The sequence below is a fragment of the Gymnodraco acuticeps genome, unplaced genomic scaffold, assembly GCF_902827175.1.
Source record: "Gymnodraco acuticeps unplaced genomic scaffold, fGymAcu1.1, whole genome shotgun sequence".
Taxonomy (NCBI): Eukaryota; Metazoa; Chordata; class Actinopteri; order Perciformes; family Bathydraconidae; genus Gymnodraco; species Gymnodraco acuticeps.
In genome coordinates this window covers 2,744,158-2,758,157 of record NW_022990583.1, presented here as the reverse complement: position 1 = coordinate 2,758,157, position 14,000 = coordinate 2,744,158, and the positions used below count along the sequence as shown (strand labels likewise).

The 14,000-nt window shown below is 40.8% G+C and overlaps 1 protein-coding gene across 1 annotated transcript in view; it reads left to right on the top strand.

Moving 5' to 3' along the window:
* itga8 (integrin, alpha 8) overlaps positions 1–12,519 on the top strand; it is a 41,105-nt gene extending 28,586 nt beyond the window's left edge. Inside the window, exons 21-30 of the mRNA XM_034228332.1 lie at positions 892–984; positions 3,815–3,894; positions 4,393–4,473; positions 5,577–5,682; positions 7,020–7,178; positions 10,057–10,173; positions 10,358–10,471; positions 10,909–11,010; positions 11,090–11,212; positions 11,299–12,519. Coding sequence (XP_034084223.1) covers positions 892–984; positions 3,815–3,894; positions 4,393–4,473; positions 5,577–5,682; positions 7,020–7,178; positions 10,057–10,173; positions 10,358–10,471; positions 10,909–11,010; positions 11,090–11,212; positions 11,299–11,388 — 1,065 coding nt within the window. The 3' untranslated portion in view covers positions 11,389–12,519. The remainder of the gene's footprint in view (positions 1–891; positions 985–3,814; positions 3,895–4,392; positions 4,474–5,576; positions 5,683–7,019; positions 7,179–10,056; positions 10,174–10,357; positions 10,472–10,908; positions 11,011–11,089; positions 11,213–11,298) is intronic.
* Positions 12,520–14,000: the final 1,481 nt, after the last annotated feature.

The window sequence follows — 14,000 nt, the reverse complement described above, 5'->3', positions numbered from 1 at the left end:
GATGCATTTCACTTCAACAGCACACAAAGGTTAAAGGTAAGCATATAATAATGTTAAAATGTGCTAAATATATACACTGCAAAAAACAAAAAAAAGGAGTAAAAGTAGCTAACCACTTGTTTTATTTTTGAAAGTAGCTCTCATCCTAAAAAAGGTTGGAGACCCCTGCATTAGAGCGTAAAAACTGTAACTATAAGTATCTGAAATAAATAAGTGTACTGAAACAAATACCAATAACTGTATTGCATTGTTTTCTTATGCGCAAGTACTTCATACTGTCTTTGTCTTTTTCGTCCTGCATTTATTTTGACCCCCTCAGAAAATAACTGAGCCCAGCCTGGCCCCCCCCCAGTCAAATTGGTCTAGAACCGCCACTGTATTTGAGGCTGCAGTTACAGTATGACATCACATCCTGTTGTGTCTCTGTGGCGTGTGTTTGTTTGGAGTGATTAAGGCGAGGCTATCAGCAGGTTATGCTTTACTGGCAACAGCCCGAAAGCCCCTATTCTGATTTACAAGCTGCATTAGTGACCACGGAAATGGATAGGGTCAACTGCTTTGTGTGCAGAGTGTGTGTGAGAGTGTATATCTGTGTGTGTTTGCCCGTGTGTGTGTGCGCTAATGAGAGTGTAATGGGGCTGTTTGATTGATGAGGTTGTTAGTGTCGGAGCATTCATCACTCTTCCTCTCATGCCTTCCCCCTCCCATCACTCCATCTCTTTTCCACTCCCTTGCTCCCTTCCCCCTTTGATGCTGTTATCCGTCCCTCTATTGTTCTTTTATTTCCCCTCTTGACTCTACAATGCTCCCCATTTGTCGCTTTCATTCACTTTTGACTCATCTCATAAACTTGACTTGTCTTTCTCTCCTCTTCTCTTTTCTCCTGTCTAGTCCCTGTCTCAGCTGAACTGCGAGTACAAGATGGTCAATGAGTCGAGAATGGTGGTGTGTGACCTCGGGAACCCGATGGTGGCTGGGACAGAGGTGAGTTTTTACACATACACTTTTTCAATAAAACATGCCTTTCCCTGTCGAGAAGCTGCCACTGTTATTCCTCAGGTTTAATTCACACTGATTGATGGTTTGCAATGTTTTACTGATCATAAAATTGAAAATCAATTAATAAAATTTGAATAACCCAATGATTAAAACTATATGTGTGTGTGTGTGTGTGTGTGGTGTGTGTGTGTGTGTGTGTGTGTGTGTGTTGTGTGTGTGTGTGTGAATGTGTGTGTGGTGGTGTGGTGTGTGTGTGTGTGTGTGTGTGTGTGGGTGTGGGTGTGGTGTGTGTGTGTGTGTGTGTGGTGTGTGTGTGCTGTGTGTGTGTGTGTGTGTGTGTGTGTGTGTGTGTGTGTGTGTGTGTGTGTGTGTGTGTGTGTGTGTGTGTGTGGTGTGTGTGTGTGGTGTGTGCATAGGAGTGTGTGCATACTGTAGGAGTGTGTGTATAGGAGTGTGTGCGGAATGTAATAATAATCCATTTAGCTCTTGGATGGATGACACATGCAGGAAGTCAAGGCTTTGCTAAATAAAGAGTGGGCCTTTCCTACATGAAATCCTACAACACCGGTGTACGTATGTGTGCCACAAAGCATGTCACATGTGCTTTAGTGTGTGCAAGTGATCAAGTGTGTGTATTACCGTGAATGTAGGGTCTCTAAAGGTGTCAAGGTCGCCACAGAGGTGCATTTTCAGCTGTTAAGGTGACGCAAGGTTTACAATTATGTGGTCATGTTTCACTGTTGGGGGTGGAGAGCACAACAAGGTAATCTGAAGGGGACATGGTGTGTGTGTGTGTGTGTGTGTGTGTGTGTGTGTGTGTGTGTGTGTGTGTGTGTGTGTGTGTGTGTGTGTGTGTGTGTGTGTGTGTGTGTGTGTGTGTGTGTGTGTGTGTGTGTGTGTGTGTGTGTGTGTGTGTGTGTGTGTGTGTGTGTGTGCGCGCGCGCTCGCGCTCCCTAGCCGTCCAGATGTTTCCCATATTTAACTCTCCCCTTGCCCCATTGGCCGTTCAGGAATCTGTGAGCTTATGCAGAACATACTTCCATATACCCCATACACACTGAAGCTAAATTGTGCAACGAAATAGTCGATGGAGTTCACTCCTTGTGCCACATGACACAGCTGTAGTGCATCACTGAGCGGGGTGAGAGGTACAAGCCTGAAGGAAAGATGGTTTTGGCTTCAGTAAGCACATCTGCCTGCCTGCCTCTCTAATGCTTTTTCTTTTGTCCTGATTTTTGTTCAATGAGCTTTGTTGGAATTGAGCAGAATTTAACATATTTTGCAGCAGCTTTGGTACCAATCAATGGTTGATTACAAAGATGTCTGGGCAACGATTCAAATAATCATATAGAATATAAAAGAAAACTTTAAAAATGATGTTATATTTATGCTTTTGCTTTATGAGGAGCGCAGTTATACTCACATCAAATTTTAAATGCACAGCTATTGGAAATCCGCATTAATGAAAAAAGTAATGCCTTTATACATTTACACAGATTTAAAACCACAGGTATGGTGTTATTATTATTATGTTTTTTCGCCATAACATGTGAAGTCTGAGTTTGAGTTATTTCTCAATATGATACTTATTTAAATCATAACCCCGAAACCCTATATTTAATTCTCCTCATCTAAAATGTTTTGATTGTCTGACCTCAGGCCTCTGTTACTGTGCTTTTTTAAGCTTTTTAAGCACAGCAACAGAGCCGTGACTGTTAAATTGTTATTCGTTCCAATGGATGCCAATGGTGACACGTCTGTATGGCTGACATAAATTATTATAATGCCTTCTCAAACCACTGCCCCACATAAACCACTTCTCCCAGCATTGTTTTAAAGAATCTTCTTTTTGCCAAAATGTGGTTAAATGCATAACTTGGCAAAACATTTGTAGCTTCGAGAAAGGCAGTAACCAAACACAGAAGCAGTCTATTCAGACATATTGTGGAAAATCATAATTATTTGAAAAATAAATACAGTGTATAATCTGGCAATATTGCACGAGTGGTTTGAGAACATTTCTGTAGATGTTTTGATGATTTTTCTCCACCATAAAAATGTACAATCTGTTGTAAGCTAAATGAAGCTGACTACAGCTGATGGGCTCTCTTTAAACCTTTACTGCTGGGATGTGACATTCAAAATATTTTAAGAGACATAGATGACCTCTTCAGACTTTTGTTGCACCGTCTCTTTCCGGAGTATCGTAGCAGATAGCGACGTCTCCTCTGAACGAGTCATACTCATTTGGTTTCTGTCTCTTTAGATCTTTCCTGCCTGACTTTGTAGTTCTCTACCACACCCCCCCTCAGGCCTGTCTGGTGAAGTGTTAGTGCGAGTCTGCATGCTGTCATTTCCTCTAAGGACCATGAGTTTGACCTGTTGTTCAGTCTGGCACACATGAGAGCATGCACGTCCGTCCACACTGTCACACAGCGACAAGCGTGTGTACACACACATGCACACACACACACTGTCGTCGTACTGCAGTTGAAAATGAACTTAATCCTCCACGTGTTTTGAGTTAACCTAGAGGAGAGGAGATTTAAATTGTGGAGAGACAAGAAACTAAAGTGTAGTTTTTGAGTGTGTGCAGTCTGCATTGTCAATGATTTAATATGATTCTGTTGTTAACACAAACACAGACCAGATCGTCTGCCTTTATAACTGTCTGTCTATCCCTGGTCATTTTAAACATGGTGTGGCCTTTGATGTAAAGATGCCTTGTCTCATTAACTGTCCTCCTCTTTCTCCTGTCACATGTGTTTTACACGTTCTCTCTTTTTTTTTGCTTTTTCTCCACACTCTTGCCCAGCTATCTGTAGGTTTGAGGTTTTCTGTCCAAAGGCTGGATGATGCCGGACCCAAGATCAGATTCGAGCTACAGATCCACAGGTGACACGCCCCCCAACTCTCACGCATACCCCCCAACCTCCCACACACAAACACACACAACACACACAAAGAGCTGTTTGTCCTTCTTCTGAGCCATGTAAATAAGTTCTGTGTCTGTCGCGATCTCGTCGCTGTGGTTTGATGAAACTAACCGCAGCGACTGAAGAAGACAGATGGCCTGGAGGAACTCCAGGGAGGAGACAAGCCCTACACAACATATTCACTGTTTGTTTCACTGAATTGATTTTGATACATCACTAGGCACAGATGGTTAATTGTTGGCCGAACCCGCTGCCAGGGAAATGCTTATTGGAAACAGCTGAAAATAAAAATACAGCTTTATTATGAGCTTTTACTTTCATACACATGTATGCATTTTAACATAGCCTGTTGTTACGTTTTAGCAAATACATACAGAATGAAGGGCATAGTCATTGAAATGTGTGTGCTATTGGATCCATTCGATTTCATCTAAACTCCCTTTAAATCTCTCCACAGTTCCAACAAAGACAACTCCAACAGCAACCCAGTCAGTTTAAATCTGTCCATCGCTGCCAGAGCTCAACTTGATTTACGCGGGTGAGTCAAGCGTCTTTGCGTGTGAGAGCGTGTCGTCTTCTCGGAAACACAGTGACAACTTCCTTTGTTGCTGCGTCTGATTCACAAAAGATACACTTGATCTGGTTTGGGTCTAAACTTTTTGGTGTTTGAAGGATATTACTCTCCTATTATAGTGTTTAAATGTGTGAGGCATGTTTGTTTACCGATGGAGAACAGCATGAAAAAACATCAACCAAATAAATGTGACCTAATCATGTGCACATGGGTTACTTTTAAGCCTTTGACATGTTCATGGATGCCCATATGCCCACTGACACGCACACGCACACACTTCAAAGCCTGGAGCCCTGCATGGCTTTGTTTGGGGTGTGGTCAGCTGTTCATACAAACAGAGGAGAATGGGATGAGAGAGACGAGGACATAAGAGTTCCTGGGTTTGTAAAGTTAAAGTGTCCTACCTACGCTGGGTTCATCTAGCATTTAGAATTATGCATTTTTTTAACCAAAGTAGGACAGGGTGATTTGGTCCATCATGCTGTGTGCTAAACCAGGTAATTTGCTGCCCATTTACCTTACCTTATGCTACCATACAGACGTAAACAATTTTGCCAACTTTCAGTATGTCACTCATTAGAGAGATACTGAAAGATACACTATAATATGGGATATTTGCCCATAAATAAAAAACGAATGTTTTACTTATTTCATTAAAAGGAACTGCTAACCATAACATTGAAAGAAACATTCAACACAGAAAATTGCACACATTTATTATCATTGTATCAGAACTGATTAGAAGATTCTAACTTATTCTGTTCATTAGTTATGCCCATTCTTTTGTGTTAACTTAGCTATATTATATTATATATTTTAGCATTCAGGTGAGTTAGTGATGGTACTGTTTTGCAATATGTTATAATATCATAATAAAAGTAAAGTATAAAAGCCACAAAGTGTATATCTTCCAGACATGAAATACCAGACCCTCCAATATGACAACTTAGATGTTGTTCTTCTGGAAAGGCTCAGAATTGTACCTTTCCGTCATACTCACTGCCCCATACTTAACCTATCAGTGTGTGTATGCATCAGTGTCACTGAGTTGTTTCCCCTCTCTTCAGGGTGTCTCATCCCTCGCAGGTGGTGCTGCCATTCCCACGCTGGGAGCCCAAAGAGAAGCCTGTCAAAGAGGACGACGTGGGACCGCAAGTCACACACATCTATGAGGTAAATGCACTCCATACATCCACACACAGCTGAGTCTCATGTGAAGAGGAAGGTGGAGGGGCTCTCAGAGAGGAAGAGGTATAGGCTGGGTTGCTTTGTATTAACCACAAAGCAGGTCACATTTGTAGACTGTTTGGATGAAAAGAGTGGAAACATAGGTGTCTACAGTTGTAAATTAGGCTAAAGCAAGACAGGGGCTCTGTAGGATGAAGTAAACAGCAACACACACACACACACACACTCAGTAAAACCAGTAGCTCCATAAAGAATTAGGCTCTGGCTGATCAAAGGTCTCCAGTTCAGAAGTAATTACTGCTGTGAAGGCGGGAAAAACAGAGAAGGGGGGGAAACAGAAAAGGGCATGAGGAGCAAAAGGAAAGGGACGGAAGGGAAAAGTCATTATTCTTAAAAGTGGACAAAGTTGAATGAGTATTAATCACTGAAAAGGAAAAACAAGGTAAACAGAGGTACAGACATTTAGATATAAGGAGGGAAGATAGCAGACAGGTTGGCGACAGGTTGGCGTTGTGTGTGTGTGTGTGTTTTTGCCAGTACATGTGATTTCTTTTTATTTTAAAGGGACGACTGCTTCTTTGAACCCGAGTGCAGCCGTGTCTGGCCTGTCCTGCAGCTGATAATGATTTTCATTTGCGGTGCTTTTCCCAGTTAGCAGCTGCTTCTACTTAGAGAGGACAGGGGTTTTTTTTTTTGCTCTTGCAGAATTCCTGCCCTGCAGCACCAGGATCATGTCCTGTTTGGATGACTTGCTTCAGTGTTAATTACTGTGTGTGTGTGTGTGTGTGTGTGTGTGTGTGTGTGTGTGTGTGTGTGTGTGTGTGTGTGTGTGGTGTGTGTGTGTGTGTGTGTGTGTGTGTGTGTGTGTGTGTGTGTGTGTGTGTGTGTGTGTGTGTGTGTGTGTGTGTGTGTGTGTGTGTGTGTGTGTGTGGTGTGTGTGTGTGTGTGTGTGTTTGTGTGTGTGTGTGTGTGTGTGTGTGTGCGCGCACGCGTGCGTGCGGAGATGAATATACGTCATGGGGTAGAACATGAGGATTTATTGAATTGATGGTTCATTTAAGCTCATAACTCATTTATCCTGATTTTGGTGTGGAATGATGAGCCAGGTGATGCTGTAGGTTTTTCTTGTCTTCCATTTCAATCCCCAGTGACTAAAGCCGGCGAAGGTATTATCTTCACTAAAACGCAGGTGGCCCGTGTCATCATCCCAAAGTTATGATAACCTAATTATAGCCTAGGTCACTTGAGACCTACTAATAAGACATAAGAAAGCTCAATGCTGACATCTCTGTGTGTTTTTTCTGTTCCTTCTTTGTCTCCAGCTCCATAACTCTGGTCCCAGCAGTATTCAGGACGCGGAGCTTCAGGTCGGCTGGCCTTCCCGTTTCCGTGACGAGAACCTGCTGTATGCCATGGAGATCAAAACTGACGGACCAATTAGCTGCCGGACGAACACCAGCCTCAACCCACTTGGCCTTCAGGTAACACAGCGTTTCTCAAAGTGTGGGGCGCGCCCCACTGGTGGGGCGCAGAGATGTGATAGGTGGGTCGCGGAAAAAAAAAATTGATTTAAAAAAAAAAAAATGTAAAAGTTTTTTTTTTCGTTTTTTTTCACACTGGTGGAATATCAAAACAACGGCCCGCCCGGGGTGCAAAACGCATCAATGAAAGCGACCCACACAAAACAACACCTGTAGATAACCCAATTTGTGTTCTTTGAAATTGAAAAGGATATTGCATTGTGTTTGTTACTTTCGTTGCAGTTGTATATCTTAAGTGTAATTTGGCATGCTTTTATTTTGAAGGCGAGTTTATGCTGTTGACAGTTGTTGTTGCTATGGAAACAAGAAACGTTTCACAGCGGGTGGAACTTGTCATAAAATCCGCGATAATAAAGCCCACCCATTTAGAGGGAAGATATGATTGGTCAATTGTACTGTACTTGACATTACTCTCTCGTTCAGTTACTATAGCTGGCCCTCTGTGAATTCATAGCTGGACCTATTTATATAAAGAAAAATATAATTTGTTTTAATGTTTTTAAATATTATTTTGTAGAATATCTTAGGCCCTCAGAGACAGGCTCGCCACTGGTAAAAATCTCATACACACGTGAAATGCTCTCACAGACACACACAACAGCGTTGCAGTCGGGAAGAAAAGCAATGTGGAATGAGAGAGAGCGATAGAGCAAGAGAGAGAGCACACCTTTATCTATTTAATAAAGTTGTAAAAAATAAAGTAAGAAATCATTCCAATGTGTACTATAGGACAGTAAAAAGTTTAATGCATTTAACTTCAACATTTAAAAAAAATCTTCCTGGGGGTGCATGCCCCCCGGACCCTAGAGGATGTGACGTCCACCACCAAATAAAGCAGATTAAAATAATTAAATTGCATACATTTTATTTTAGTAAACACTGAAAACGGGTCCCACAGACCCAAACAACACACAAAGGTTAAAGGTAGCATATAATAATGTTAAAATGTGCTAAATATATACACTGCAAAAAAAATAAAAAGAGGAGTAAAAGTAGCTCACGACTTGTTTTATTTATTGAAAGTAGCCCTCATCCTAAAAAAGGTTGGAGACCCCTGTTATAGAACGATAGATTTGACAATTTTAAGCTTGGCCTACCATTTTATTGGAGCGATGAGGAACAGGTGGGGCTTGAAAAGGCCCACCTGTTCAAAGTGGGGAATGACAGAAAAAGTTTGAGAACCACTGAGGTAACACAACATTGTATAAACATAGACAAGCTTATGCATGCAAACACATATTTTACAAGATCCAAGTTTATAATTAAGCCCATATTGCCTGCAGTGGAAATAAATATGCTTTGTAGAATTTCTAACCACTTTCTGTGAAACCACCAGAACCACTGCAATTCTGAACTTTTATTTAATATTTGCTTGCGGCTTATTCATCCATTTATTTCTCCATCATATAAACCCACTTATTTAAAACATAATTGTACGCGCTGTTCTGACTGCTTTCAATGTTCTCTGCCAGTTGGCTCTAAGTGATTGGGGATGGAGCATTATGCTTATTAGCAGAAATTAGATCTGGAGTAGTTTCCAATGTGTATGATATCATCTGTAGAGTAATTCTAAAAGAAAACACACAGTGATTTCTAAAAGGGCATACTTATGTTAGAAACTAAAATGCTGCTAGCTGTAATCATATATGAAAACAAGTCACAGCACGTGTTTAAGAGTGAGATTATTTTCTCTCCTTTCTTCCTGATTCGGTCATTTTCAACTGCTCAACATTTCACAGTGTCCCTGTCATTTCCTCCGTGTGGACTAGACTGATTGACACACATTTTGTCAGCAGACACTTCTTTCACGAGCAAGAGGAGTGCTTACATGGGCTCTTTGTTGTTGCTTGGACGAACACATTTAAATATGTTAATTGGGGCTCTGGTAACTTGTGACAGACAGTAGTTGTTTTTCCAACATTTCATCTAAATCAATAAATCAGAAACATATATATTAAATGAAAAATAACGAAATAGTTTGAGGCTGAACAGTAGAAGCCACTATTGCTGAAACTCATGATCGCTCACCAGCTTCCCACCAGCCCACACCGCCATTTCCATTAATAAAAAGCCTAGGAAACTTGACTGGCTAGTGGTTAATTACCACAGTGTTCCCTGTGTTCGGGGTAATAAATGTAAGCAAGGTGACTTTTAGTAAAACTTTATTTAATAGTTATATACCTGTAACACTGGCCGGAGGGGCTGGAGTTGCAGGAAGAGATGGACACAGTTGTTGTTGCTATGTTGTGCTTCCAAAAACAAGAGTAAACAAGGCATGTCGTCCACATTGTGTTCAATGTTTTAAATAGTTTTGCTCTCACATTTCCCTGTTTTGAGCCAAACTTTCGGTAGAGGAAAACAAATCTCTAGCTACAACCAATCGGTCAGCTCGTATTTGTGGGATCAGATCATTGATTCTTGTTGGTTGCTGTCATCTTAACTGCTTGAGCTTTAATCAGTAAATTAAATCTCTTTAAATCGCCAAATGTCACACATGTTTCCGCAGCTGGTGGGTTCTTTTATTACATCCTTAAAATCATACTTTATAAGCATTCTTTGTCCTCAGGTCCACCATCTCCTTCTCATTGGCTGTCTGTGCTTCATCAGAGCCCATGTGTAACACAGACAATACTTAACCACAAAATCTAATAATCAGTAGGTTTTTAAAAAGTAACTGTCCTCAAAAAGCCCAAACACATGCTTTCGCTTTAAGATAAAAGAGACCTGTTGGTATGAGAGAAACATAACATGTATTCTTCTTTGTTTTCTACGTCATCATCTAAATATGTCTTTTTAACACTTTCCATTTCTGTCTCAGATTTCTTCTCTCCAGGACACACCTGAGCTGTTGGGTTTCTTGAGGAACGCCAGCGCTCCTCATCACCGCCACAAACGAGCCACCACTGCAGCTGAGAGTTACAGCGGTAAAACCTTGGTGAGCCTCTCCTTCGTGTACATTCAAAAATGTCCTTGAAAAACTCATAGTATAGAATGTCATGGGGAAATTCAGAGCGGTGTTTCTAATATTCTTCTTGACCTCTCACGTAAGTAAATGTGAAGGACAAAAAACACCCCTCAATAATACTGTCCACTCTCTGCTCTTTGTTACCTCTCTCCAGAACTGCACCAACGTCTCCTGTCTGAGGATCACGTGTGTGGTTGGCCGGTTGGATCGTGGGCAGAGCGCGGTGGTCAAGGTCCGCTCGAGACTCTGGGCTCATACTTTCCTGCAGGTCAGTGTTTTCAACTGTCGTCTAGAAGTTGATTATTTGTTTGATGCTTTTCATTTAAAACAGCGGTTGTAAAGGCAAATTCACTTAAAGGTCCATTTAGTGGCAGTTCTGTACATTTGATAACATGATAACATGAGGGGCAGCTGTGACTCCCTGGGTAGTGTAAAAGCTGTTTGAATGTTTGATAGAAAGAGCATGTTCAAGCATGTCAATTCTCCATTTATGAGCTTTTTCTTCTATGTGAGCAGAATGATTTTCCCATTTGTCATCGCTGTCCAAATGATCATTTATGAACTTTAGGGACTTCTCCTCCAAGTTGTCTTAAAAGCTAAGTCTCAAAGTTGTAATTGTACAATAAATGTCTTACGAGCCAAAATTAATAATAAAAACATGTGAAATTACACATTTTAAATAATAATGTTATTTATGTCTTACAGCGGCGTAACGACCCCTACATCCTCAACTCTTCTGTGTCCTTCATTGTCACAGCCATGCCCTACCGCATCCAACCCTCCAGTCTGCCTCAACACACCTCCTCGGTAAGTAACAAAAGAGTGTTAGAAAAAGGAAATGCACCAGCACCTAGAAATACTAACTGAATCTCTCCGTGTCCAACAGATGGGGACCCTGGTTCTGTGGGGGACTCCTGATGTCTCCTTTGCTGTCCCCCTCTGGGTCATCATCCTGGCCATACTGCTGGGGCTGCTGGTGCTTGCCATGCTAACGTTAGCCATGTGGAAGGTAAAAACACACATTATATATCCAGCATTCCTTGTAGTAGTTTGATTATCCAATATGACACTAATGGGTTAATGTGATTCCCTCAGTGTGGTTTCTTTGACCGGGCGCGGCCCCCAGCTGACGATGACATCTCCGACCAGGAGCAGCTGACTTCTGATCAAACAGGGGATGCATAGGAAGATGTGGGACAACCTACTATCAAAAGACTGTGGTTTGGGAGGGATGTGAACCTTCTGAGTAATTTAAATCAGATCTGAGATCTGTATTAGTCGGATCTTACTTTCCTTGGCTGGAGGTCCTCTTCCTCTATGGTAATGAAACTGACAGTCTGAAGAGCGCAGCGCCACACAGGCTGGGATCAAAGAACGAGGTTCAGAGTGGGACCAAAACACACTAAACCGGCCCAATTACACACACACACATGCCCATTGTTTATCCATGGTGATGAAGCACCAGGACTGACGTCAGAATGGACTTTGTTGTGAAGACAATGCTTTAAATGTTTCTGAACATTTTTATGTGTGTGTAGCTGAAGCAAGTAGACACAAGATGTATGCACAAGTGCTGTTGTGAGTGAGTGAGAGAGTGTGTGTGTCTATGTATGGGTGTATGTAGGTACTGTACATATGTGTGTGTCCTTTAGGTGCATCTCATGTCAACCTTTCCTTCAGATGTAATTATTTCCCACCCTGATTGTATTTATCTGGGCTGTATACAGATTTGAACACACACACATGCAGATGCAGCCACACGCATAAACATAAAGGCACAGAGTTAATATCTATATTTATGAATGTATGTGCAATATTTGGACGTTGTGTGATAATGAAGCTTGTTTACACTGGCATTATTTTATTAGAGCTTAATGTTTCCATTGTCTATGTATTAATTGGTATATTAGAAATAAGTGATGCTGAACAACAAAGCAATTGTTTGGATTGATTAATTGTAAAGACCCCCTTGTACATTTTGAAGAGCAAGCAGACAAATAACTAACTTATTATTGTCTTGTCTGATACAATGACTTTAAAATGTTATCTTAAGAAACAGATGATATATCCACAGCTGAAGCCCTGTCCATATCAAAAACCCAAGCTAAAACACATACTGTGTAAGGCATTTAAAAAGTGATTCATGTTGCCATTTGCTTATTTGATATTATCATATTGTGCACAGGCAGGCAGAACACAGCTGTCAGGGCATCAACAGCACGCTGAATATAAAATGAACCCTTAATGTGTCATGATTGAGTTGTGCGTTTTTGTTAATGTGAAGTTTGATCAGAATAAAGTTATGTTATTACTTTATTTCCATCCATTCAACTGGACCATACATTGTATTATAATGTATTCTATATCCACATGCTTTGGGAATATTCATTATGAATCGGAACACATGTGGATATACCTACTGTATAGCATTGATAAAGTAGCCAGAATCCTTTTTGATTGAATTATATTTATACAAAAGATTTGGATCCGAGGCTGATGTCTCCACCTCCAAAGGAAGGACTCGTGCTCCCCCTGGTGGTGCATTGTGGGAATGAACCTGCATCACTGTTTATCTTGAGGAGCAGCACAGTGAAAGGTGTAGATGTGTGAGGAAGGACAGGGACCTCTGGTGGTGATCCATGTATGTCAGAATACATTTCAGATAGAAGCAGGTCTGTTAAAATGCTCCAGTGTTTTCCTGCTACAAGATGCTCTGGACAACCGCTTGTCGTAACATATAGTCTGTAAATCTGTAATGCATGATTTTGTGGAGCCCCACAAAGTGTTGTTTTGGCAGGTGTGTTTTCTAGTGCTGTTTTTAGTTATGAGACATGAACATTTATTGTTACAATATGTGTTGGACCAGCAGAGCCTACAGTTCACCCACAAAGGGGAATCCACACTGCATCTAACTGGAATATTCCTTAAAGAAAACATGCTCCTATCTAATTATCTCAGGTGCAGTACAGCATGTTTGTCACTGCTTTTAATCAGCAACCTTTAAAATCTATTGCCAACTTACACACAATCATTTTGTTTGACATGGAGCTTCCCTGGTGTTTCGGTTGTGAGTGATTCAATGCACATGTAGCTCAGACTGCTGCAGTTATTAAATTAGTCGCTCAATATTTCAATAATTGCATCAATTCAAACACCACGTGTGTTTAATGAGTTATTAAACTGCAAATAGAATTACTATTCATCAGCGGGGGAAGCTAGTAACCCAGATCATTTTAAAACACAGCGTGAGTGATTTACATGTTATCTGCTCCTACCTTCAACTGAAGGCCTGTGTGCATGTTCTCGGCCCATTGTGCAGCGCTGCTGAACTCATTCAGGCCGTGACCTTTAATGGTGCGCGTCATGTGACTGAAGCAGTTCAACAATATGTGAACAGAAGTTATGCTGCTCATAGGAAATGTCTTTCTAATGCTTCACCTCATCAATCACCACATTGCATTCCATTGATGATATTCACGTTTATCCTAAATTGTTTTGTTTTCCACCTTTAGTTTTGATCAGAGTAGCCTATAATCTTTAACAATAAATTCAGTATGTATATATACACTGCATATATACACAGTGTATGTTTCAGAAGAAAGAGGTCAGAATATAAAGGGAGATATTATTTCTTTAAAAAAAAAAAATTAAAGTAAAAATATACTCACTAAAAGTAAAAAAACAAAACGTTTTATTATTTGTAAACCATATCAAAATATAAATTATATTTAGGGAAAAAGGGGTAAAAGCATTTTTCAGCCAGAAATTCTGCCATCACTCTGCCCAAATAGTCCGTA